This window comes from Gadus morhua, chromosome 10, assembly GCF_902167405.1.
Source record: "Gadus morhua chromosome 10, gadMor3.0, whole genome shotgun sequence".
Lineage (NCBI taxonomy): Eukaryota > Metazoa > Chordata > Actinopteri > Gadiformes > Gadidae > Gadus > Gadus morhua.
In genome coordinates this window covers 5,698,725-5,726,224 of record NC_044057.1, presented here as the reverse complement: position 1 = coordinate 5,726,224, position 27,500 = coordinate 5,698,725, and the positions used below count along the sequence as shown (strand labels likewise).

General features: G+C 48.6%; 1 protein-coding gene across 1 annotated transcript in view; it reads right to left on the bottom strand.

Annotated features, from left to right (window-relative positions):
* aff2 (AF4/FMR2 family, member 2) overlaps nt 1-27,500 on the bottom strand; it is a 105,521-nt gene that overhangs the window by 6,705 nt on the left and 71,316 nt on the right. Inside the window, exons 9-21 of the mRNA XM_030369010.1 lie at nt 25,292-25,346; nt 19,606-19,643; nt 14,358-14,475; nt 11,794-11,899; nt 11,034-11,184; nt 9,734-10,009; nt 8,296-8,509; nt 6,281-6,955; nt 5,438-5,785; nt 5,193-5,308; nt 2,254-2,515; nt 973-1,109; nt 822-885 (exon numbers count right to left, since the gene is read on the bottom strand). Coding sequence (XP_030224870.1) covers nt 822-885; nt 973-1,109; nt 2,254-2,515; nt 5,193-5,308; nt 5,438-5,785; nt 6,281-6,955; nt 8,296-8,509; nt 9,734-10,009; nt 11,034-11,184; nt 11,794-11,899; nt 14,358-14,475; nt 19,606-19,643; nt 25,292-25,346 — 2,560 coding nt within the window. The remainder of the gene's footprint in view (nt 1-821; nt 886-972; nt 1,110-2,253; nt 2,516-5,192; nt 5,309-5,437; nt 5,786-6,280; nt 6,956-8,295; nt 8,510-9,733; nt 10,010-11,033; nt 11,185-11,793; nt 11,900-14,357; nt 14,476-19,605; nt 19,644-25,291; nt 25,347-27,500) is intronic.

The following is a 27,500-nucleotide window of genomic DNA, read 5'->3' as shown; positions in this document are numbered from 1 at the left end:
AATGCAAATTGAAAGTTAAACATAGATAAACCCAACGTGTGCGGGGGGAAAGATTGAGTTGATAGAGCACTTAGGAAAACGGTGGGAGTCAATATGATATGTCTCCGTCTTGTGTGTTTGTATGTGTGTGTGTGTGTGTTTTATGTGTGTGTGTGTCCGTTATGTGTGTTTGAGGACGAAGTAACGAATAAGCAACATCTCTACAAACGTTGGGACAAAACCTGCAAGCTCCTATTTGGATAATCCCCAACTAAGATCCAAATCCTTGAGATAAATCTGCAGAAAAGTGAGCTCAAACAAAGACAAATAACGAGTTTAATAAATCTCATTTTATCGTTTGGGGGAAATCTGATAATCTGTCTGATATTGAATAATCTTGCCAGCGACATCAGTCCTTGAATGCGATCCTCAGAGGAAGGAGACAAATGGAGCAATAAATAACCTGAATTATACAGCGCCATGCTTTCCAAGAAATCTATTTTCATTTGACGGAGGCAATGGGTGTAAACACAGAGGCGCTCACAAAAACAAAAGGTGCGTGTATGAATGCTCTAAAAAAAACATGACGCAAAAACTGTGTGTGAAAACTGCATGTGCGTGCATGGGTGTGTGAGTGAGTGGGTGAGTGGGTGTAGTTACATCTGTGTGTGGTGGAAAGTGTGTGTGGTTGAATGTATGTCTGTGTGTATGTGTTTGTGTGTGTGTGTTTGAATGCGTGTGTGTGTGTGTGTGTGTGTGAGTGTGTGTGAATGCATTTGTGTGTGTGCGGGTGTCTTTGTGTGTGCCTGTGTGTGTATGTGTGTGCGTGTGTGTGTCCTTACCAGAGCATCAGCCTTGTGCTTGAGCCTCTTGGCCTCCTGCATGTAGAAGTCTGCGGTGTAGACACTGGAAAATGACACAACACATGAATGTTGAGCAGCATGTAGAGAAGCCCACGGTGGCGGTGTGAGTTTGCACGCGCTCAGTACTGACCTGTCACTCAACGCCAGCCTGGGTCGGCCCGATTCCGCGGGCTCCAACGGCGGTTCGGAAAACGTTGGCTCCGCCTCCGAGGTCCCGTTGGCATGGTAACCGTCTCCGCAGGGCTTGTGGCCATAGCTTTCCACCTCCTGCAGGTGAGTAGGTACAGGTGGAGAGGTATCACGTCCCTGGCCTATGCAGTGAAACCCCTTCAATGAGAAGTATGGAGGCCTTTTGTAAATTGGCACAAGTATTAATAGTTGACATAAGTCTTGCAATGGTTTACATGACATAAAAGTATAGATTTACAGTCTAGATAAAATCACAATAAGCATAAGCAATAAAATCTGTCATTTAGTTATATTCAGTTCAATATCAATGGGTATGGTGTAAGCTGTAAATTATGGCTTGTATCATAGCTTTGGCAATAAAAGGAATAATCTATAAATGCAAAATGTAAATTTGTATCTGTTTGTCACATTGTCACAGTTTAACGCGTCACATGTCCCTTTGTCATGTGAAGCATGACGAAAAGTAATTGATTTTGTATCAGAGTAAACCTGCCATTGGTTTAAGGAACCAGCTGTTGGATAAAACAACACCCACTGTTTACATGAAGCTGTGTTATGTAACTAGATAAAACTACACCTGCTGGTTATATCAAGCAAGCTGTGTTATGCAGCTAGTCTATTGTTCATGGTCAGCCATGTCTCTGTATGGAATAGTGTCAATGATAGACCACTTCTGAGCCAAGTCACCTCCCAGCATATCAGATGTGCCTGACACAAATTACCAAAATAAATGTTCACGAGCAAGCTAAACCTTTCCCAATTTAAAATGGATACTTATGTCTTTTCAATCCCATTTGAAAAACTGAGAAATTAATCTTTTCACCCTAAGCTATATACAACTAACCCTGCTGGTTATACTAAGATAGCTGTGCTATGTAACTAGATCCAAACACACACACACACACACACACACACACACACACACACACACACACACACACACACACACACACACACACACACACACACACACACACACACACACCGTAGTGACGTGACAGACCTAACCATGGTTATACTGACAGCTAAGCCTCAGCTAGTTATGTAGGAATAAGGACTAATAGCAGCCATTCACTACCCTCATGTTCCCTCTCGCAGCATAATAGGATTAATTGAACAGACAACCCAAAACGTCAAGGTTGGTTCGAAGTTAAAACTGAGCGATTAAATCCATTTCAGCGTGTGGTTTGTGAGAGAATAAGGGCTGAGATGAAGAACTCACGCTGGTGTTTTTGGCCTTGGCTTCAGCCCTCCGGTGCCTATGTGAGGAGGAGGAGGAGGAGGATGAGGAGGAGGAGGAAGAGGAGCCGGTCTCCTGTCCGAGGGAGGGCCCCACGTCACAGGTGCGCTTCCGAGAGACTGGAGGAGGAGGAGGAGGAGGAGGTGGAGGAGGTGGAGGAGGAGGCGGGTCATCGGACAGCGGGGTTAGGAGGGGAGGGAGGAGCTTGTCGTCACGGCGCCGAGACTGCTTCCTGTTTAGAGAGCTGAGGAATACACACGAAAACACACACGCACGCACCCACAAACGCACACAAACACAGATTGACACACACACACACGCACGTTCAGATACACACGCACACACACACAAATACACAAACACACATACACAAACACACGCACAAACAAACAGACACACAGGCAGACACATTAATAAATGAGCCCCATACGTTGGCGGCAGCACGTGCACTGGGCCTGGTGCAGTAGCAAAACGTTGTTTATCGGCGCTGCCATCATCTGTGTCAGACTGCGCATAATGAGGCCCGCTCCCTACTTGAAGAAGCAAACCTGCAGCGTCGCTGACCTTTAAATTATTGGCTGTGCCTTCAGCCGCTTCCTGCTCCCCCATTATGTTCACGCGTTCCCGCCGCCAACACATTATGTTCTGTGTTCCGATCCGCCAGGCGGCGGTGGCGGCGGCGGCGGCGGCAGCATAAACAACGGGATATCAAACCCGGAGCACACACACGTTGTTGAACGCCGCGATCAAGCCCTGAGGTTTAATTAGAGGGGCTGCTTGGCAGACGCCGCCGCCGGCAGCAGTAACGACCGCATCAAAGGCGGGCTGTTCCCCGTCAGACGCGGGAGCACGTGGATGACCTTATTCACACGCCGTTCATCACTGTACTCCTTAGTAGGCGCCGCGCACGCCAAGGTTATCCGTCAGATGTTTAAACAAACAGAAAGTTGTTAACAACTCTTGAACACTGTGCTGGTGGCTTCGCGCCACACTGTCTGGCACGCCGGGCCGGCCCAGTGTGTGTGCACTGTGTCAGAATCGATTCCTGATTCACGAGGGGACACACACACACACGGCGACCCCGCGCTGTGTCGGATCAATGTGAGACAGAGGACGCCACCGCCCGCGCCACGCGTTGCTTTTGAGCGGCGGGCGGGGGCCTGTGTCAAGATTGTTTAAAGGAGAGTTTGTAATCCCGCATCCGCTCGTTTCTGAAGTGATCTCAAATGACTGGAACCCGGCGCCGCGTGTTGCTTACGCTTAACCACATTACGCTAATGACTCTGCAGCACTCCACTCCGTCTTTTGTGCGCTGGTGCCCTTTCCCGCTGATATCTAATATTGTTGTGGCTCTCCTGTTTTAGCAACAGCACAGATATTGTTGTTCCGCACCCCCGCCATCCCCCCCCGCTCCCCCCCCCCCCGCTATCCCCCCCCCCCCCCCCCCCCCCCCCCCCCGCTCTCTCCATGGGGGCTGGCTGTGGGAGGGAAAGTGCTGAGGCTGCACTAGGACGCCCCGGGCCCCTACATTGGTGATCACACACACACACACACACACACACACACACACACACACACACACACACACACACACACACACACACACACACACACACACACACACACACACACACTAACACACACAGTACAGCTGCTAATTAGTCTTTGTCTCTGGTTATGAGTGTGTGTCTGTGTGTGTGTATGTGTGTCTTTGTGTTACTGTGTGTGTGTGTGTGTGTGTGTGTGTGTGTGTGTGTGTGTGTGTGTGTGTGTGTGTGTGCGTGTGTGTGTGTCTGGGTATGCTCCTATTTGTATCTTATGTTGGCTCCTCTGTAATGAATCTGTTTGCGTGTATTTTTATGAGTTTGTTTCTATCTATGTGCCTGTGTGGGCGTGCATGTGTGTTATTTAATAGTGCATGTATTTGCTGGCATACACATCAACATGCTTTGCCATCTAGATGTCCTTGTGGGTACCTTTTGATGTTTGTGTGTGTGTGTGTGTGTGTGTGTGTGTGTGTGTGTGTGTGTGTGTGTGTGTGTGTGTGTGTGTGTGTGTGTGTTGAAACAGCCAGGACATGCAGTGTCTGCGAGTGACACGAAGGTCTTAACCTTGGACACGTCCCTCATCTTTTCTCTCCATTTCTTGCATCTTCCCTTTAAACTGTCAGAAAAGGACCCATTAAAAAAATAAAGAAATAAATACACAAACGCTAACACAGCCGCTGTCACCATAAGGCGGATTTACGGAGACAGCCTGCATAATCTGCGTTTAAATAATTCAAATGGAAAGCAGGGTTTCCGGCGGTTTGCGTCGTTCTTCGGTCACAATGTGCGATTTAAAGTAATCTTTCCCGCCACCTCTGTCGCACTATTAAAAAATGTAAGCCCTCTCGTTTGAAAACAACACGCTGAGGAAATAATATACCCATATAACAGGAAGGGTTTCCTCTTGTGGAGGTGAAGCGGCCTTCAGCGGTCTGATCAGGGGCGCGGGCCAGCTGGGAGCGCTCTGCTCTGGAACAATGAGCCACAGCGTTTGAAACGTTCCCCCGGTCCGTTTGAATATTCATGACGACGTTGAGGGTCACTAAGAGTGACCCCTGAACCCGGTTGTTAGCAAAATACCTCTCTGCTGTTGGTGGAAGTCTAAAAAGACAAATACCAGGGATGCCTTTTATTATATGATGTTTTTATTTCTAATTTATTCGACTTAATTATATTCTCCTGGGTTCCCTATAAAAATATACAAGGAAAGACGGCTAAGTTGACCTAAAATTAGATTTTGTTTGTTGATGCATGTTTTCCGTTCGCTTTAGGCCAGGGATGCAAGGTGTTAGACAGATATGTGAAAGGCGTTGAAATGGCTGTCTATCTCAGCATGGACACGTGTGTGCATGCACTTCACGGCGCAGCACTTACCCTGTGGGGCCGTTCTTGTGTGTGTGTATGGGGGAGATGCAGGGTGGGAGGAGCTTGCAGTCTTTGTCCAATCGGAGCCTCTTGCTTCCGTTGACTGACGGCTCGCCGTGATCCGACTGGCGTTGCAAATTGCAGGAAAAAAGAGAGAGAAAATAAAACGACATTAAATAACGACGCAAACAGATCGGCGACGCGTCTGAATCAAGCGGGGATTCAGAGGGAGCGTGTGTGCTTCCTGTCCTCACCTTGTGTTTCCTCTTGCTCTTGCTGCTGTGTTTCTCCGTGGGGGCGGGGCCGTGGCCGGCCGCCTGCCTCTTATGTTTGCTGCTGTTCTCCGCCTTCTCCGCCCGTCTGGGCGGCCAGGGCGTGGCGGGGCCCTGTTCCTGTGTGGGGGGGTCGTCGCGGCCCCCCGAGATTTGGCACGGCTTCTCCTTGTCCCGCGTCGCGGCCCGCTCCCCGTCCCGTTCCCGCCCTTCCTCTCGCTCGCCTTGCCTTGTCTCCCTCTGCCCCTCTGGCTCCTGCGTGTCCCTCTCTCTCTCCTCCTCCTCCTCCGTTCTCTCTCTCTGCAGCGGCCGGCCCGGCTTCTCCCTCTCCTTCAGCACGGGGGGCCACTCTCTCTCCTCCTGCTTCAGCCTCTCTCTCTCCCTCTCCTTCACCAAGGGGGGCCAGTCTCTCTCCTCCTGCTTCAGCCTCTCTCTGTCCTTCTCCTTCACCAAGGGGGGCCAGTCTCTCTCCTCCTGCTTCAGCCTCTCTCTGTCCTTCTCCTTCACCACGGGGGGCCAGTCTCTCTCCTCCTGCTTCAGCCTCTCTCTGTCCTTCTCCCTCTCCTTCAGCACGGGGGGCCAGTCTCTCTCCTCCTGCTTCAGCCTCTCTCTGTCCTTCTCCTTCACCACGGGGGGCCAGTCTCTCTCCTCCTGCTTCAGCCTCTCTCTGTCCTTCTCCTTCACCACGGGGGGCCAGTCTCTCTCCTCCTGCTTCAGCCTCTCTCTGTCCTTCTCCCCGGCGCCAAGCCTCTCCTTCTCGCCCCCCCTCGACCTCACGCCCTCCCCCTGCCTCTCCCTCTCCTTGTCTCCCTCCCTCTCCCTCGCCCCCGCCCTCGACCTCTCCCCGCCCGCCGGCGGGCCCCCGGACCCCGGCCCCTGGCCGGGCACCCTGCCCAGCAGGCTCAGTTCAATCTTCACCCAGAGTCTCTGGCACTCGGGGGGCTCTCGGAGCGGGGACAGGGGCGGGTCGTGGCCCAGGGTGGGAGGGGGGGACAGGGGGTCCGGGTCCTTGCACTGCTTCCCCCTGGACCCCCCGGGCTCGGGGGCCGAGGTGCTGAACGCCCCGCCGAGGTTCGGGAGGTTCAGGGACAGACAGCCGCCACTAGAGGCGCTGGTGCTGCAACTGCTGCTGCTGCTGATGCTGATGCTAATGCTGTTCTTACTGCCGGCGCTGCTGCTGCTCGCCGCGCCGCCGACGGCCGCGGAACCGCCGTGGTCTTTGACCCGGAGTCCTTTGCCCCCGAACGCCCCCTTACCGCCGCCGCCGCCGGGGGCGGTAAGGGGGCGTTCGGGGAACGAGGGTGCTAGCGAGTGTGCCTGGGCGTTAGCGACCGTCGCTATGCTCTGAGCCGCGCGCGGGGCGGCTGGGAGCTTGGCCCCGCCCTCCGGGTCGGAGTGGCATTCCGGCGAGGAGGAGGAGGAAGAGGAGGAGTCCGTGTCGATGAACTCCCGGGACTTTGGCGTGATTTTGCTGCTGGGGCCGCGGTGCTTGCGCTTGTCCTGTTAGGCGGGAGGAGAGGGGGAAGGAGGAGAATGAGTTCAGGATCGGACCGAGGGGTGTCTTTGTATTACGGACTGCTAGCCTGGAGTCCAAATGTGTTCTTTACAGTTTTGTTTGTTTCTTTCCGTCTTACTTCCTGCGACTGGGAGGCCTGGAGCTTGTTACTCACTAACACCAGCGCATTCTGCTCAGTGGGCTCTCGTTTCTGCGGGTAATGTATTCATAGAAGCGCAGAGCGATAACTTGTTAAAGGATCACAACAATGTCTGTGCCCGCTCTCGCTGTCTATCTTCCAGTGGAGCAATAATGAAAACTAGCAGGCGTTTAGACAGTAATGCAACAATAATCATTCCATTTTCATGTAATTCAGTTTTATGACTCCTTTTAGTTTCATGACCAATTACCAAGAGACTGAGGGATACATTATGGGATGGATAGACGGCAGCAAGCTGCGGTCTTGTATGAAGTTTGTTATCTGGTTTGACGTGTTTATACTTTTGTCTGTCAAAGTTGATACGGCAGTGTGGTTTTATAGGGAGGGGATATGATGATTAAGACTCATTTATAGACCTGTAATGTTAATAGAAGAGACACAGAGGTTGAGATTACATGGTATGTTCTCATAAAGAGACTGTGGAAGGGTTTTGTTTTTGGGTAAATGTGGGATTGTTTCAGCTTAATCGTGTTTCTCGTTATGTTTTTTCATTGTTCCCACCTGAACTACAAAAACAGTTTTATGGTAATCTCAAGCAAACTCCCAAACAAATAATTCAACTTGTAAACATGTTAAGCACTGCAGGGGTTATTATCATTCTGAGGTAGATCTTTTTAGCACATAAACACACACACACACACACACACCCACGCACACACATGCACACATATACATACACAAACACAAACTAACACCACACACACACACACACACACACACACACACACACACACACACACACACACACACACACACACACACACACACACACACACACACACACTCACAGACCCACAAACCCCCACACAGACACCCACGCACACACATATACATACACACACACAAACTAACACCACGCACACACACACACACCCCCCCCCCCCCCCCCCACACACACACACACACACACACACACACACACACACACACACACACACACACACACACACACACACACACACACACACACTCACAGACCCACAAACCCCCCCCCACACACACGCACAAACACCATTTTTAACAATCATGTTTGTCTGAGAATTTAAATTATATCGTTGCGATTTTAACACTCCTCCCTCCCTCCCTCCCTCCCCTCTTCCCCGCATACATCTACACACACACTACCTGACTCAGACTCCCAGCAGGCATTGCGGCGGGGGTAAGCTGGGGTGTGGGTGCTGGTGGCGGGGCCGTGGTGGCGGGGCCAGTGGTGCTGCCCCTGGGTTCTTTCCTGGGGGCCGACTTGCTGCCGGTGGGGGTCTTGGGCCCCCGTGGCCGGGTCACGCTCTGGGTCTCCGAGCTGGGGGGGGCTGGCAGCTCTTTATCCCTTGCGGCTGGGCTGGGGGGGGGGGGGGTCAGGGGGGGAACACATTGTTCATACGCGTCAATAAGGAGGGACGCTGGTGCTCAGAACTCAACAGCTGAAGGTGTTGTAACCAGGAGGTTGCTAGTTCGATCCCCGGCTCCTCCTAGCTGAGTGTCGAGGTGTCCCTGAGCAAGACGCCTCACCCTGACTGCTCCTGACGAGCCGGCTGTCGGCCTGTATGGTTGACTACGCCGTCGGTGTGTGAATGTGTGAATGAACCGTTGTAAGTCGCTTTGGATAAAAACTAGTGCTGTCAAGCGATTAAAATATTTAATCGCGATTAATCACATTAATGTCATAGTTAACTCACGATTGTAATCGTAAATTGTTTTCTATGTTAAATATCCCTTGATTTCTTTGTCCCATTAATTTTTCTCATTTTAATGCTCTTATCAACATGGAGAAGTGCATCGGCTTGCCTTGTGCAAATGTTTTTTTATTGATAACAACATTGGCATATACTGATCAAACAGGACGATACAAAAAAAAAGCCTATATTGTAATAAAACGATGAACATACAAACATACTGCCTTGAACATAGCAGTCAGGCTACTGCTTCTTTGTTTTGAGCCAAAAAAAAAAAAAAAAAAATTGGTTTGCGTTAAAGCCGTTAATAACGCGTTTAACTGACAGCACTAATAAAAACATATGCTAAATGCCCTGTATGTAAACGACTCTGTACTGGGACCCGGCTGGGGTCTGGCCTTCAGCACGTTGAGCCCATTCTGAGAATAACGAACCAACGACCATCAGCGCATCGTTTCCGCACATTTCTTGCTTGAAAGTGATTCATTTATCACTTTAATCCAACCTGAGCGCCGATGAGTTCAGAGGCGTCGTTGAGGAGCAGGCTGGGGTCTGGCATGTTGCTCTGAGTCTAGGACGCCCGCAGAGAGGGGCAGTGTACCAAGGGCCTTCTGGCTGGGAGTAAAACATCCTGCCCCTCCCCCCACTCATCAATCCATCCATCATCCTCCCTCACCCCCTCCTCCCTCTCCCTCCCTCCCTCTCTCCCTCCCCCCTCCCTCTCCCTCTTTCCCTCCCCCTCCCTCCACCCCCCCTCCCCCCTCCCTCCCTCTCCCCCCCCTCCCTCCCTCCCTCCCTCTCCCTCCCTCCACACCCCCTCCCTTCCTCTCCCTCCCCCACCCCCCCTCCCTCCCTCTCCCTCCCTCCCTCCCCCCTCCCTCCCCCAGTACCTGTGCTGGTGAGCTCTGGTCCAGGCGGGCTGGCTGAGGTTCTGCGGTTCCTCCTTGGCTCTGGTCCAGGGGGGCTGGCTGTGGTTTTGCGGTTCCTCCAGGCTGCCGGCCCTCTCGGTTCTCCGGGGCTGCTTCTTGCCCGTGGTGGTCCTCCTGGAGGCCGGCCCCTCGGGGCCCGATGGCACCGCCGGCGACAGACGCATCTTGCACGACCTCTGACCCTCTGCTGTGGCCTTCGGGACCTGCTTGCCCTTGGCCTTCTCTCTGCCTGAAGAGCTGGGGGGTGGGGCGGGGGGGGGGGGGGGGAGGGGGACACACACAAAGGCAATCAGAGGAAGTGAGCGCCACTGTCGTGCTCTTGTTGAAAGTAGTTGGAAACGGGTCGCTTTTAACTCACTTTATTTGTTAAAGCATTTCGGTATGCTAACTATGAAGCAAAAGGGAGGGAATGTATCTAACACTTGTAGAGAGAAATACCGAGAGCTACTTCGAGCCCCGGGCTTAGGCCCGAGGCTCTCTGCGGGGCGCTTGTGATTCTCTGACCTCCTCTGGCTCCGGTCGCTGAAAATGGACCAAGTAGGCGTGGCCTATGTAAAGTGGGCGTGGCCTATGTGACGTCTTAGCTGCAGCTTCCGGGTCTGTCTTAAAGATGCTGCCTTCTGTGGCTGGGTTAGTTATTACAGCTTGTATGTTTGATCCAGCTCCCTTGTGTCTGTGTGGGGGTAATGCAGCTCGTGTGTTCGATCCTGCTTCCTAGTGGCTATGTGGGGGTAATGCAGCTTGTGTGTTCAATCCTGCTTCCTAGTGGCTATGTGGGGGCAGCTTATGTGCTTAAAATACGTAACACCACCGACGCTGTCAGTTAGATCCAGTGGTTTTCACACCATGTTGGTGTCACCGTACGGAGCCATAAGGTCGACAGTATATGAAGAGTTATTTGCAGTCATGGCAATCCGTCTGTCTTGCTGTTGTACAACTGTCGGTGAACTCTGGATACAACGCACTACATTGTTTTTTTGGGTCATGTTCGTGTCAGCCAAAGCCCATAGAAATAATTTAAATAGTACGGCAACACTTATTTGTGTTTCAAGGGTAAATTTGACACGGGTCTACTTTTCTCTTTCTTTTTTTTGTGGCTGGGAAAATCACAGGAAACACTGAAAGCACATCACTTAGTTCATCCATTATTCATCCTCCATTATGCATTCATTTATTCATACAAAAGTGTTTTGTCGCTTTTTGCTTCCTCTGACGTAGAGGAGAAAAGAGGAGCGGTATCCGGACACGAGGGCTGTGGTACCAGAAGAGGGGCCGGGGGTCCTTTTGGTCTGCGGGCTGCGCCGGGGCCAGGGTGGGGGGGTTGGAGGCGCAGGGCTTCGTCTTGCCGGTCGTCCCCAGCCCCAGGGCCTCCCGCCCTGGGGAGAAGCTCACAGATCCCAGGGTGACGGTGCCTGTAGTGACCAGGGGAGGGGGAAGAGTGGGGGTTAATACTTGAATTATGTTGTGTTATTCACAACCAAGTGGTACTAACACACCCGGATCACACCTTTAATACGTTCACTGTGCATGCAAAAACTGAAAAAGGATTTGTCTGAAGGCGAAACAATCAGATCACCGTTATATGTTACCAATATGCAATTTTATTTGATTGACTTTAAATGACCACAGGCCTGTAAATATCGCCAATACGAAAAGGGACCGTGTCCAAAAAGGACACGGCCCCTATTGTTAATTAGTTAATTAGTCGTTAATGATTAATTGTCAAGTGGTTAAGACTCCCAGGTGTATAGTTAAACAATCCAGAAAAGAACAAATTTCTACCATTATTGTACTAGTAGTTAAAATGAACTTTTAAAAGGCCCTTTTATCCAGATCAGCTCACTGTGAGATGAGCCCGTCTATCATCTCGTTTAACGATGCCTCCAGGTGGAACGCAGACCCTGAGGTTTGAACCCAGCCCACCATCCTAATCCCTAGACCCCCCTGTCTTAACCCCCATGGTTTGGACCCTATAAACACCCCCCCCACCACCACCACCCCCTCCCCATCAGAGTGCAGACCTGTGTGGGGGTGCTCCGGCTGCGGGGGTCCCAGGGGCTTGCTCTGGGGCTGGACCTTGTTCAGCCAGCTGTCCAGCTGCCACTTGTTTGCGGACGGAGGTTCCGGCTGGACGGACGGAGAAGGACCAGGGTGGAGGAGCAGAGGAGGAGGAGGAGAGGAGGAGGAGGAGAGGGAGAGAGAGGAAGAGGAGAGGGGATGAGAGAGGGAGGAGAGGAGGAGGAGGAGGAGAGGAGGAGGAGGAGAGAGGAGAGAGAGGAAAAGGAGGAGAGAGGAGGAGGAGGAGAGGGAGAGATAGGAAGAGGAGAGAGAAGGAGAGAGGAGGAGGAGTGGAGGAGGAGAGAAGGAGGAGGAGAGGAGGAAGAGAGGGAGGGAGGGAGATAGGAGAGAGGAGAGAAGAAGAGAGGAAGATGAAGGGAGGGGGAGAGGAAGAGAGGAAGAGAGGAAGAGAGGGAGAGAGGGACGGAGGGAGAGAGGAAGAGAGGGAGAGGAAGAGGAAGAGAGGGAGAGGAGTGGAAGAGGAGAGGAAGAGAGTTGAAGAGGGAGAGAGGGGAAGAGGAGTAGAGGAGAGATGAAGAGAATAGGAGAAGAGGAAGAGGGGAAGAGGAAGAGGAGAAGAGGAAGAGGGGAAGAGGAAGAGGGGAAGAGAGGGAATGAGGAAGTGAATAAATGGGCAAACGAGAAACAAACAAAACCAAAAAACAAAAGAATCCAAAAGAAAAAAAGAAGCAGTGAATGAAAAGAGGAAAGAAATACAAGAAGAAAGAAAGAAAGAAAGAAAGAAAGAAAGAAAGAAAGAAAGAAAGAAAGAAAGAAAGAAAGAAAGAAGGTAAGAAAGCCAGAAAGAGAGCAGACAAATCAGGTCGTAGAAGAAGAGTTCAAGGCGAGGTGAAAGAAGAAAAGGGACAGCGGGAAGAGGAGAAAGGAGAGACACACACAATACATCTCAGATGGCTTCACAGCATTGAAACAGACGAGCCGCTGTCCAGGTTGACCCTGCTAACAACTCGCCCAGCGCCACCAGGAAGCAGGGCCCTCCCTCATTGGGTAACGAGCCTCGGCTCGCTCCCTCCACGCGTCCACGCGTCCTCGTTCCGGTCCTCTGTGAAGGACCTTAAGAGAGCTCCGGAGCCACACGCACTCCGATGGATCATGTTTTGAAGAAACCGTGCGGCAGATCAATACGAAGGGAAGACAGAGTACGGGTGCTTTTGTCTCTCGGAAAAAAACAGCATCACTTGGCCCGTGGTCTGCCTTCGTTGAATCGTTCTTTATCGTTAGTTTTACCTCAGATAGAGAACAAAAACGTCTATACAACCTCCCACGAACAAATAACCCCAAAAAGTACATTATCATTTCAGCAAGCCTTGATAGAAACAACTTCAAATCGGTTGAACAAAAAAGGGAATAATAAACACCATCCACACAACAGTCGCTAAATGCGATAAGCGATTTAGAGGATTGACAACGGTTTTCAATACGCTAAGCCATCAGCACTGTCAATTACGCTAACGCCGCCGCTGTGAGCCCCTGAATGGGCTGCGTGTTATGAAGTCAATCAGGACCGCAGCACGCCTCTCCCTCATATCGCCAATAAACACATTGATTGTGTGTGGCTAATAGATCCAGCAGGGAGCCCGTCCCTGTGCTCGCTCTCATTTGTTTTTCCCTCTCTTTTATTCAGTTTCTTCTTGTGTCTCGCTGCTTTTTTTCTTCACGCCGTCGATCGTTGCTCTTACCGGAGAAAGGCCTCTTCCCTCGGGAAAAACCACGTGGACACAGACACACGTGTGTATGTGGAGTCACGCATATTTGTGTGCGTGAGCGCACGCACGCTCACACACGCAATTCTATCATGCAAACACACAGACATGCAATTATACATGCACACACACAAATGCACAAGCTCACACACAGACACGCACAACAAAAACAAATAAAAGCACAGCCCCATTTTCTGACTCATACCCTCGTAAAAAAACGAATCTACTCCAAGAGGATATTTGGAAATGAACCAAGTCACAGTTCACAGAGCCAATCTCAAACACAGACTGTGATCTGCACTGTACAAAACCCCTCTTCACATTGATACCGCTCTTACTAGGTGATCACACCACAAGGTAACAGTTCATACTCTCATTTGGATCGGGACTTTTTGATTGCATAGAAAGCTCTTGATTGCCTTTAGAAAATATATGTACACAACAGCCAAACTAACCCCCAACACACACGCACATCCACAACCATATATACAGACACGCACACACGCACGCACGTATACACACACACACACACACACACACACACACACACACGCACGCACGCACGCACGCACGCACGCACGCACGCACACACGCACGCACGCACACACACACACACACACACACACACACACACACACACACACACACACACACACACACACACACACACAACTTACGTATACAGGTGTGCGCACACACACACACACACACACACACACACACACACACACACACACACACACAAACATAACTCACTGTTACATGTTTGCAGACGCAAGCACACACACACACCAGGCTCTTACCTCTGGGGTATTGACGCGGGAGGCGGGGTTATACTCGCTGTCACTCGAGCTGGTCTCTGATTCGTCAGTGTCTGACTCGGAGCTGCTCTCTGATTCGCTGCTACTTGCTGACGCCCCGCTGGTGGCGGAGAGAAGGAAATGGGACTGGATCATCTTCCCTTGTCTGGCGCTCATTAGTTTTATGTTGATATGCTATGGGCTATAAACACAGCATTTAACATCTTAACACTGTTATCACTTAATGAGGTAAAGAGACAAGCAACACATTGCACATCTAATGAACACAGACTCAAACACATTGTGTACGTTGTGTACCCGGAGGAAGAGACCACGGCTATGTATGCATACCGTGATGTAGGAGGAGAAAAGCCTTGACACAATATTATGTCAATACTTCTAAATAAAGATATATCGTGGCTGGGGATTTGGAAGCATTACAATTTTGGGCTCGTTCTCGGCTAGTAATCCATCGTGTAGACACACACACACACACACGCACACACACACACACGCACACACACACAAACACATGCACACACACGCACACACACACACACACACACACACACACACACACACACACACACACACACACACACACACACACACACACACACACTGGGACAAAAACAAACACACAGACACACACACACACAAAAAATGCAACTTAGCAGTTTCCTTCTTTCCCTTTTGGGTGTATATATGTCTGTGTGCGTCAGTGTGTTTGTGTGTATATGTGTGCGTGTGTTTTTCTCTATGTGTGTGTGTGTGTGTGTGTGTGTGTGTGTGTTAGCGCATGCACATATATTTTAAGTTCAAGAGTGCCATCACAGCAGGCCCCAATCTGTATGAGCAGTCAAGCAGCAAATCCATCAACTGCTCCTCGGGCAAAACACACACACACACACACACACACACACACACACACACACACACACACACACACACACACACACACACACACACACACACACACACATACACACACTCACACACACACACACACACACAAACAAAAAAACACACCAACACGCACACACTCACACACACACACAGACACACTAACACACCAACGCACACAGACACACACACACACACTCACCCACTCACTCACTCACTCACTCACTCATTCACTCACACATACACACACAAACACAAATATTGGATGAATTCAGCTAATTTAATCTTGTCTATGAATTAAAGTGGGTGAACTAAAGTCATATTATGAAAGGTTGGGTTGTGTACCTACCAGTCCACCGATTACCAAGAAAATAAGTCAAACAAATATGTTTTAATATCAGGAAACTAAACACTGACGACAAAAAAATAGTTTTTACTAAAAATATGACATAATTTTTTATATAATCCATCTGTAATCTTTCATTTATGTTTAAGAAGTATCTCAGATATGTTGCATATTTAACTAGTATTTATTGTCTATGATTGTCTTGATTGAGTGTATAACACAACAATATATAAAGTAATATTTAAGATGGGGTTCCATACATGCCATCCCGATGCTGATACCAACCTCACACGGCTGGTGTTGATAATTGGCCGACGGTATAACCCAACCACCTTCCTAAGCCCGTCCGTATCCAACACTAGTCGATTAACCCCAGGTGCTCATGTGCTCTCAGCACTGCTGACAACACCGCGAAGGACTCCCGGTAACACGGTCTCATCACACGGCGCTGATCACACGGCTCTGCGCGCGTTAGCTCCCGCGTCTTAGCGACTTAGCATGTCAGGCGGCACAATTAACCCTCTTCCTCCCCTGTGATGACCCAGGGAGGGGGGGAGAGGGGGCCGGGGACACCCCAGGCCAGGCCCGCGTGAAGCTGTCCCTTTCCACCGCTAATTGTTAGTCATAGAAATTCAATTTAATTCTTCCTTTTTTTGCTAAATCCATCTGGAGAAGTCGCCCTACGGGCACATGGCAATTAGGAGAGGCCGCGCAGACACCCTGATAATGATTTGTCCTCTTCTCTGCGTGGTTGTCCTACCTTCCTCTATTTCTATTGGGTAGAATATTATCTTATCCCATGTCTTTTTTTTTTTCTTTTTTCTACCGGAAAATAAATGCTAAGAAGAATATTGTGGCCAGAAACAAATAAGGTTTTTAATTCCCTTTGAACAATTACATGTGTGTGAATGTGTGTGTGTGTGTGTGTGTGTGTGTGTGTGTGTGTGTGTGTGTGTGTGTGTGTGTGTGTGTGTGTGTATGTGTGTGTATATGTACGTGTGTGGGTGTGCGCATGTGTGTGTGTAAGTGCATGTGTGTGCATGAGTGTGTGTGAGTGCATGTGTGTGTGATAGAGAAGAGAATGGGTGAATATTTGTGTGTGTCTGTTCATGTGTGTATGTGTGTGTGTGTGTGTGTGTGTGTGTGTGTGTGTGTGTGTGTGTGTGTGTGTGTGTGTGTGTCTGTGTGTATCTGTGTGTCTGTGTGTGTGTGTCTACGTGTGTGTGTGATGGAGAAGTGAATTCCTTCCCCGTTATTGGACTTGACGTCTAAGAGACGAAGTGACGGACCGCTGCCTCCATATGCTGCAGAGCAGCTGGATATTACTGGATCTCTCTCACCGCTCACTCACACGACGGCAACTTCAGTGTGTGTGCGCGTGTTTGTGTGTATGTGTGTGTTATTGGGTATATAGATAATGTCTGTCTATATATTTACCCACTTTATATATAGACTAGTCGTGCATTGTAGACTGTTTTACACATCATGTAAAATACAGGCCAACCTCAAATTGACTAGCATGAGGTTGTGTGTACTTATGTATTTGTAAGTGGCCCAGATGTATTCACCCAGGGTGAAGAGATTTATGAGGATCGTCCACTAGCTCCTCCAGTACTCTTAGGTTTGCTACGGTGCAGCCTGGGGTTCAGTGCCTTGCTCCGGGGCTCTATGGACAGGCAGTTTATTAGCAGAACCACCGCCAGCACCACTGCTTCAACTGCGGCTGCTAATAGTGTGGATTATAGCAGAGACCCTGTGGGTAGAGGAGGTCTCGCTCTGCCCTCAAGTCTCCTCCACTCCTCACATCACAGAAACTACAATCTCTTCTTGTACCCCAAATACTGCTATTCTTCTTCTCTCACTCTGGTGATGGCTATCCTGTTGTCCTACTGCCTCAACAACAACTACTCGTTTAATTAGTAAGGACTAGCTTATTCGAGTAAAAAACAATTTAAATACATTTAGTAAAAGTTTGCAGGAAATATTACAGCACTGAATGAATAACATAACTTTAACAGAGAAGTGGGAACACAAATTATCTAGGGGGAATATCTCAGGGTTGGATGAGTGACAGCCTCTCATGTGTGTGTGTGTTTGTGTGAGTGTCTCTGTGTGTGTCTGTGTGTGTGTGTGTGTGTGTGTGTGTGTGTGTGTGTGTGTGTGTGTGTGTGTGTGTGTGTGTGTGTGTGTGTGTGTGTGTGTGTGTGTGTGTGTGTGTGTGTCTGTGTGTCAATTTGTGTCTGTGTAAAAGCAAAATAGCAATTAGTAATCGGATGAAGCTGACAGGTCTGAGTGTGTGGGGGTACGTGCGTGAGTGTGTGCGTGTGCATGTGTGTGTGTTTGCGCATGCATAAGTGTGGGAGATGAAGATTGTGTGGTGCCTGTGTGTGGTTTCCATGTGTGTGTGTGTGTGGCGTTACAGGAGGGGAATATAGCCAGTGGAATGCTCGCAGCATCTCTCCTCTCTGCGTCCCTGTGGATGTGTGTGTGTGTGTGTGTGTGTGTGTGTGTGTGTGTGTGTGTGTGTGTGTGTGTGTGTGTGTGTGTGTCTCTGTGCAGTAGCAAGAGCTGCAGCGTGAATGGGCTCATTAGCGGTAGCAGAGCAACACATGGCCTCAGGCAAAAACACACACACACACACACACACACACACACACACACACACACACACACACACACACACACACACACACACACACACACAGACACACACACACACAGACACAGACACACACAGACACAGACACACACACACACGCACACAGACGCACACACGCACACGCACACACATACAAACACACACACACACACACACACACACACACACACACACACACACACACACACACACACACACACACGTAAAACGCACACACACACACACACTCTACCAACCACTTCCTTTCCCTTGCTTGCGCACACACACACACACACACACACACACACACACACACACACACACACACACACACACACACAGACACACACACACACACACACACACACACACACACACACACACACACACACACACACACACACACACACACACACACACACACACACACACACACGTTCCCCCACCAGCCCTGCATACTAATGCCATCAGGCTGTAAACACAATAGGCCTCATCTATAAATGATTGTTAAGATGCTGCTGCACCACTTTTTTTTGTGCCTTAATTTCCAAAACCCAAGCCAGCTTTGGCCCTGTAAGTGATCCTAAGGTCACAATTGAGTCACAATTAGTGTCTGGATGTATTTGTATGTGTGTGTATGTGTGTGCATGTGTGTATGTGTGTGCGTGTGTATGTGTGAGTGTGTGTTTCAGTGTGTGTGTGTGTGTGTGTGTGTGTGTGTGTGTGTGTGTGTGTATGTGTGTGTCTGTGTGGATGTGTGTGTGTTTGTGTGTGTTTATATGTGTGCCTGAGTGTGTGTTTGTGTGTATGTATGAATGTGTGTGTGTGTATGCGTGTGTGTGTGTGTGTGTGTGCGTGTGTATGTGTTTGTGCGTGCGTGCATGCATACGGTGCGTGCATCATTACTCCTTAGAAACACGTTGTTTTGAGAATTATTTAGCCCATTTCAAACCTGATTGCCTCCATCTATTAACCTAAGGGAGAGTTGGGGGTGAAGACTATGATATGCTGCTATGGAGCTTTATAGCAATACGTAGAGGCATTGATTATTGATTGTAACAAAATCTATACAGTTCTGTATCCATGGACTCAAGGAGGTGGATGGATCAAACGGTCAGGGATCCAGAGATGATAGGTTTCCGTAGAGACAAGCGTTACATTCAGCCAATAGCGGCACAGCAGAGGGGTGCCTCCTGACTTTTCTGATGAGGACGCCAGGGATGAGATGTGTACATGTTGCAGTGATCGACCAGAATGGACTAATAATTATTCATCATGACCATGCATTTATTCTGCAAACCAAGTCAAGCGTAGTCAGTTAGTTGAGTTGTTTAACTAGTTAAAAGTATGACTGTTGTCCTTACCTGAGCGCAGTGCTTCTGGCTTTGGGCTTTTCAGTCACCTGTCAAATGTGTACAGAGACACAGACAGACAGACGGAAACACACACATACACAGAGTCAGTTCACACATGAGGCGCCGCTACGGCTCCGGTTTCAACGGTGTCGCTGTTTGTCACAACTCCAGATTATTGTGTGGGTGGAGGATTGGGGCGGAGAAGGGGGGCTGGTGGAGCAGCAGCAAGGCCCTGTGAGACTTCACCGCCAGAGAAGACATTCTGACACACCTGATGAAAACTAGAAAGGAACGCATGGTTTTCGGTTCATCGTGTGGCTCTGCTCCCCCTGCTCCACCAAGACAAGCAACATCGAGTTGCTTCCTCCCGGGTACAACGGTGGGGTTAGTCAGCGGCCACCCACATTTGCACATCGAATAACCACATAAAGTCCTGTTTTCTGCCCCATCTTCCAATCTAATCAGAATATGAGAGGATAAACCAAAATATTATTCTGGTTCATTGAATGATAGCATCAGTGGAAAGCATCTCTCCCTCCCCCCCTCCCTCCCTCCCTCTCTCTCTTTCTCTCTCTTTCTCTCTCTCTCTCTCTCTCTCTCACTCTCTCTCTCTCTCTCTCTCTCTCTCTCTCTCTCTCTCTCTCTCTCTCTCTCTCTCTCTCTCTCTCTCTCTCTCTCTCTCTCTCTCTCCGTGGTTGAGTACAGCTCTCATTCGACCATTCCCGCCTGTTTAGACGGAGGAAACATCTCTCTTTGCATTGCGCTCTCACAACCGTTTTCAATTTGCGATTTGAAGAGAGTTCCAAAGTGCTCATGTAAACAAGGCCCGTCTTTCTCTGCCCCCCCCCCCCAAAAGAAAACCCTCAGCAGCACACACACAAACTCTCACACACACACACACACACACACACACACACACACACACACACACACACACACACACACACACACACACACACACACACACACACACACACACACACACACACACACACACACACACACACACACACACAAACACAAACACACACACACTCGCACAGAATAAGGTAATTAGCTGGGCCAGCAAAGTGTCTGATAAATCGATGTGTAGCTGCAGGCAATATTAACAACAACAGACCTTCTTCAAATCCTGTGCTTTAAAGACTTGTGAAGCACACAGATATGAGCTGCACTGTGAATACATTAACCAGGCCAGCTCCCTGGCATGGATCTCTTCTACTTACAACGCACATCAGAAATCCGATGTACATGACGCTGGCTTTCTGGATACATGCAAGAACCCAACATCACTTAATATATAATCCTTTTGCGATTTCAAGTATTGATTTTTTTTGTATTGATCAGAATTATTTACATCGTACTTAATAACAAATTAGCCGTCCTTCCACTAACAAGGTCCGTTGTGTGTAGGAGACATCCTGTGAACCTGGCACAGAGCAGAATCTATGTGTTAGCCGTGATTTATTCAGATGTGATGTGAACGGTCAGGGATCCATAGATGATACGTTTCTAATGGATCCCTGACATTGCAACAAGGCTGTGTGCGAGTCCTTCACTCTGAATGAGGACAAAGCAAAAAAGGTAGTATAATACGTTTTAATACAGAGCAACCAAATGCTTAAAAAATGGCTTATACGTATACATTTAATGATGTAAAAGTTCTTACAAACTTGAATGGTGAATTTTTATATAATATTTAGTAGTAGTGGTAATGAACCAAGTTGTAGTAATTGTTTATGGTTCTTTATAGTGAAATTTAAGATCCATTCCACGTTATACTACTACTAAAATGTTTGAGAATGATGAGAAAATCCAAAAAGTTTTAGTTGGATAGCTACAATTGCCATAAGAAATGCCTGATTAAAAGACTACTGCAAAGACAGTTTTTCTGCACGGAAACGTGTATTGTCAGCTAACGATGCTGTACCCTGTGAGCGGGTGAGATTTTCGTGTGCTACACTGCATGTGTTCCTATGTGTGTCTGTGTGTGTGTGAGCGTGTGAGATAGAATATCTAGTTTAGCTCCGGAATTAAAAAGCGAGAAACAGCTGGGTTTCGCTCCACAAGTCCACAACACAGAGTTTACAGCTCGCTGGCGGAGCCCACAGTATTTGCAGCACGTTGGACGCCCCGGCTGCATATTTCATGCAAAGTTCATTTTGGGCCCCGCCGTCATGAATGTTGGATTCACGCTCCGATTTATCCGGGACAGGGAATGATCAAACATCACAGACACAGGAGGCTGTCTCCACGCAGAGTTTATGATTCCTACTTAATGACACCACGGACGTCATTGCGTGGTCATGTGTGCATGTGCGCATGTGTGCGTGCGTTCGTGTGTATGCGTGTTCGCGCGTGTGTGTGGACGCGCGTGCGCGTGTCAGTGTTGATTCTCACTATTTGATATGGCAGAAGGAGCTAATTGACTTTGGTTAATAGTCATTTAAAAATGGTGTACATTTTAAATGCTGTGTATAATGCACAATCTTGTGGTATGATTTGCATGTATTTGAAAGGAAAGTATTGACAAAAGACCCTCACTTCACCGCCACCAGGAACAGTGTACTGATTATCAGGTTTATAAGGTTTTACAGCATGGACTTAGATATTTATATTTCCCTAAACGCTATATTGTGCCAAATGTAAATGGGGTCAGCCGAGAATAGGGACTACTACTCTAGTCCAAATAAGACAGGTACTGGCGTATTTTATTGGTGTATAAACCATAGCCATCACAGGCCTCTGCCTCCATCACTTCCTCCCCTCTACGACAGGTCTATGGCACGGTGGACTGTAAACACACTGCACTCACACCAGCATACACTCCTGATACATAGGTATGTGTAGGACCTCTCATCCACACCTTTGACTACGGCGATCGGTCCTCGACGCCTTTGCCACTTATAGCAGTGAGACACCGGAGCGAGAAAAAGATAGAGCAGGAGGGAGAGAGAGCAAGCAGCACTCATTTAGAAGAAATCTTTTATACAGCTTCCAAAGTCATCATCCACACCTCTCTTTCTTTCTCTCTCTCTCTCTCCCTCTCTTTTTCTTTCCCTCCTCCCTTTCCCCTCTTTTTTTTCCCGATGTCTCTAGGTACTGTTTCTCTTCATCCTCTCCAACTTCAGCTGCCGTCTCTTCTCTCCTTCACCCTCTCTCCCTCCCTCTCTCTCTCTCCTCATCTCCCCCTCTCTCTCTCTCTTTACATATTGCCATCCTCTCTTCTCCGTCTCTTCTCTCCCTCCTCCTCTCTCTCACTCTCTCTCTCCTTCTCTTAACCGAGTCCATTCCTCTCTTCTCTGTCTCTTCTCCTTCACCCGCTCTCTCTCTCTTTTGCTCTCTCTCTCTCTTTCTATATTGACATCCTCTCTCTCCTCCGTCTATTCTCTCCTACAACCTCTCTCTCTCCTTCTCTTAACCGAGTCCATTCCTCTCTTCTCTGTCTCTTCTCTCTTTCATCCACTCTCTCTCTCGCTCTTTACATATTCCCTTCCTCTCTCCTCTGTCTCTTCCCTCTGTGCCAAAAACATATTCATCATTCTCTTCAGCTGGCCTTACAGCGCTACTCTGCTGCATACTAATGACTCCCAGTGTTTGTGTGGAAGCGGGTGCGGGGCGTGTGCGCAATATTCTACGCACTGGTGTGTCTGTGTGTTTGTGTCTAGGCAGCCAAGAATGTGTGTGTGTGTGTGTGTGTGTGTGTGTGTGTGTGTGTGTGTGTGTGTGTGTGTGTGTGTCTGCGTGCATCTCTGTGACTATATGTGTGACTTTTGGTTGTGTATAAACATCAAGGTGTGTGTGTGTTTGTGTGTATGTCTGGGTGTGTGTTTTATCGTGAGTGCATGCTTATTGGAGGAAGCACGCCGAAGGAGTGCATGTCAGTCTGATTGCGTGCGCACGTAGCCGCCTGCTTAATTGATTATGCGTATGCACACGTGAACGGAAGTGTGAGTGAGCGTGTGTGTGTTTGTGTGTGCGTGTTTGTGTATGCCTGTTTGTGCGTGTGTGTTTGTGTGTATGCCTGTGTGTGTGTGTGTGTGTGTATGTGTGCGAGTTAAATGCTTGTTCTTGTGTGAGTGTGTGTGTGTGTGCATGTATGAGCCTGTGTGTGTTTGTATGTGTGTGAGTCTGCAGGCCTGTTTGTGTGTGTATTTGTGTGCATGCCTTTGTGCGTGACTGTGTAAGTGTGTGCATGCCCTTGTACGTATTTGTGTGTGTGCGCGTGTGTGCATCTGTGTGCGTGTGTGTGCGTGTGCGTTGTGTTTTACTCAAGGCTATGAAATTGTGGTAATAAGCCGTGCACTCATTTGCTATAAGCCGGTTAACAGCGCACACACGAGACGGAGAGAAACACCATTGAATTAATCACTCTCTCTCTCCCTCTATCGCTCAATCTGTCTGCACGCCATCCCTCTCTCTGTCTCCCTGCGTCTCGCCCTCTCCTTATCTCTCTTCTTTATAACTCCAGTATGTCTCTTGTTGTCACGCTTCCTCACTCACACACTCATGCACAGACACACACACACGCACACACAGAAGCACACACACACACACACACACGCACGCACACACGCACACACGCACACACATACACACACACACACGCGCGCGTGCGCAGCATATCATTTTTTCTCCGGTTTCACAGCCTTCATCATATCATAGTATTACGTCCATGTCTTCCTCTTTCGCAAAAACATCCATAAGGACAAAGTGTATAAGAGTATATAAGTGTATATAAAAAAAGTGTGAGACAGAAAATAGACGTAAAGCGAAGAAAATGGTATAAAATAAAGAATTATAGTTTCACCATCTACGACCAGCAGACCTGAAAAGTTTCCTTTGGACCTGGTTCTAGTGGCGGCTCTGCTGCATAATGGGAACATTGAGGTTTAATGCCTACTATTAGGAGTCGCCCCCCGGCTCAATCCATGCTATATATCTGGAAATATCATCGCTGCTATCACCCCTAATTATAACAACCACTACAAGCACTGGAGAAATGTATTATAAATATATAAAAAAAATATATAATGATACATTTATTATAAATCTCCCAGCATTATGCTAATGATAGCATCAGAGTTGGTTTATAGTCGAGGTTGAGAGGGGGGCGAGCATGCCGCCATGATCATGGTGGAGATAAAACGCTGCGTCTAATGGACCTGTCTTTGAAAGATATAGATGAAATACACACACATATATATATATATATATATATATTTTTTTTTTTCATATATATATACATATACATTTATACAAAAAAAAATGAAATTGTGAATGGTGGGTCATTCCATGAACTGCGTCATGGTAACAGAGGCACATCAGCACTTGGAATAAATAAATATGTACAGAAACCAATCAATCAATCCTACAATCAACAAATAAATAAATACATGGAAGATTATGAAGATAAAAAGATTATGATTCATGAGATAACGAATGAATGACAAGTCTGGCAAGGTGTACTTCTATGCACCTGAGGAAAGACTAGAATAGATGAATGGGAAAGGCATGTTCCCAGTGAGTGAGCACACAGCTGCTGCTGTGAGGGGAGGTCAGGGTCGTTTGGAACCTGGGGTCAGGGGTCAGGGGGTATGACCTGGACTCAGATGGAAGAGAGCTGGAGGACTGGGGGGAACATGTAGGAAGAGGTGGAGAGAGGAGGAGAGGAAGAGGAGGAGGGACAGGTCACCTGCTGGTCAGTATCATCTTCATCACTGCTGATCTTCAAATCATCCTCCAGCATCCTACAGAGAGAGAGAGAGAGAGAGAGAGAGAGAGAGAGAGAGAGAGAGAGAGAGAGAGAGAGAGAGAGAGAGAGAGAGAGAGATACAGAGAGAGAGATACAGAGAGAGAGAGAGAGAGAGAGAGAGAGAGAGAGAGAGAGAGAGAGAGAGAGAGAGAGAGAGAGAGAAAGAGAGAGAGAGAGAGAGAGAGAGAGAGAGAGAGAGAGAGAGAGAGAGAGAGAGAGAGAGAGAGAACTGTTATAATTAATAACAGTGTCTGATCCTGAGCCATGGGGACCTTCACACCCATCCCTAACAGATTATAGGCAGAGGGCCGCCCTCGGTGTTAACCCCAGCCTCTGGGTTCAGATCCCAGGCAGCAGCACTCATATTAACAATAATGTTAATGATAATTATAAATCCAGAGTACCACCTAAGCCAACATTTCCCAAAAAGGTCCCGTGACAGCTTGGGTCAGGTTTAAGAACAGTCTTATTGAGATAAATAATGTAGGTGCACATTCAGCATCATTCTCATGTTGAAAGGCGGGATCCACTAAATGAACTGACTACTCAGATCCTTTCCATGAGTGTGTGGGTGTGTGAGTGTGTGTGTGTGTGTTTGTGCCTTTGTCTGTGTATGCGTTTTTTCTGTGTGTGTGTTTGCGCAGCGTGTGTGCGTTTGTCTGTGTGTGTGTGTGTGTGTGTGTGTGTGTGTGTGTGTGTGTGTGTGTGTGTGTGTGTGTTTGTTTGTGCACTTTTCTGTGTGTCTGCGTGTGCGAGTTTGTGCAATGTGTGTGCACGCACGCACGTGTATGCTCCTCTGTGTGCGTTTGGGAGTGCATACGTACATGCATGCATGTATGCGGTTGGTTAGGGTTTTTATTGCTTCCCGTAAACACACAGAGCATTGTGGTTTTAAGCTGGCGTGGCGGCCTGGTGGACGGCCCAGATCCCCTTAAAGGACTTTTTTCATTACTTTACAAACTTCTTTTGTCAGCGCTAGTCTTTGTTGTGCTGCTCGAAATTATCATTTTCTGAATAACCCCCCCCCCCCCCCCCCCCCCCCCGACAACGTTTGTGTTTTCCCAGTTGGGGACGCGCAGCGCTGGGAGGAAGTGATGTGCGAACGGAAAGAGCTTAGCGGTACGAACACGCTGCGGTGGCGGGGGCACGCCATGTGGCGACAGATATGACGGACTGAATGAATTATGGCTCCATATTGAATTTCATAAAGCAGATGGAGGCGGATGGATGGAGAGAGAGAGCGAGAGAGAGAGAGAGGGTGAGAGGGAGAGGGAGCGATAGAGAGAGAGAGAGAGCGAGAGAGAGAGGGTGAGAGGGAGAGGGAGAGGGAGAGGGAGCAATAGAGAGAGAGAGAGAGAGAGAGAGAGAGAGAGAGAGAGAGAGAGAGAGAGAGAGCGAGAGAGAGAGAGAGAGAGAGAGAGAGAGAGAGAGAGAGAGAGAGGGAGAGAGAGAGAGAGAGAGAGTGAGAGAGAGAGAGAGAGAGAGAGAGAGAGAGAGAGAGAGAGAGAGAGAGAGAGAGAGCGAGAGAGAGAGAGAGAGAGAGAGAGAGTGAGAGAGAGAGAGAGAGAGAGAGAGAGAGAGAGAGAGAGAGAGAGAGAGAGAGAGGGAGAGATGAAGAGATGAAGAGACAAGGATATGGAGATGATAAAGTCTGGAGCGAACGAAGCGGTGACTAAAGACAGGTGGCACCATGGACAGTAAGACAGAAGGCTACAGAGAGGAACAGGGAGGAGGGAGGCAGGGAGGGAGGGACGGAGGGAGGGAGATAGAGTGAGGGAGATCGGGGAAGAGATTGAAAGAGGCAGCGATCCAGAAGCGAAAGCAAAAATGTTCCCAATATTAGTTGGGACCGGTTTGCATAACACAAGTTTAATATGAGGAGCAGACAAGAGCGCCCAAAATGTGTGCACCCATTAAGGCCTGGACTCTTGGATCTTTTCAGTGACATGGACACTGAGTAATGGGCAAATAGAGGCCTGAGTTACATGACCTCTGTCGTCGGAAAGGGACAGATTGTTTTCCAGAAGCCAGTTCAAAAGAAAAAATAATAAATAACCCACTAATTGCTGTGCACCGAGTTGGGCATGCACCCACAATCAGATGGTAAACAAACAAGTATACATACACACACACGCACACACACACACAC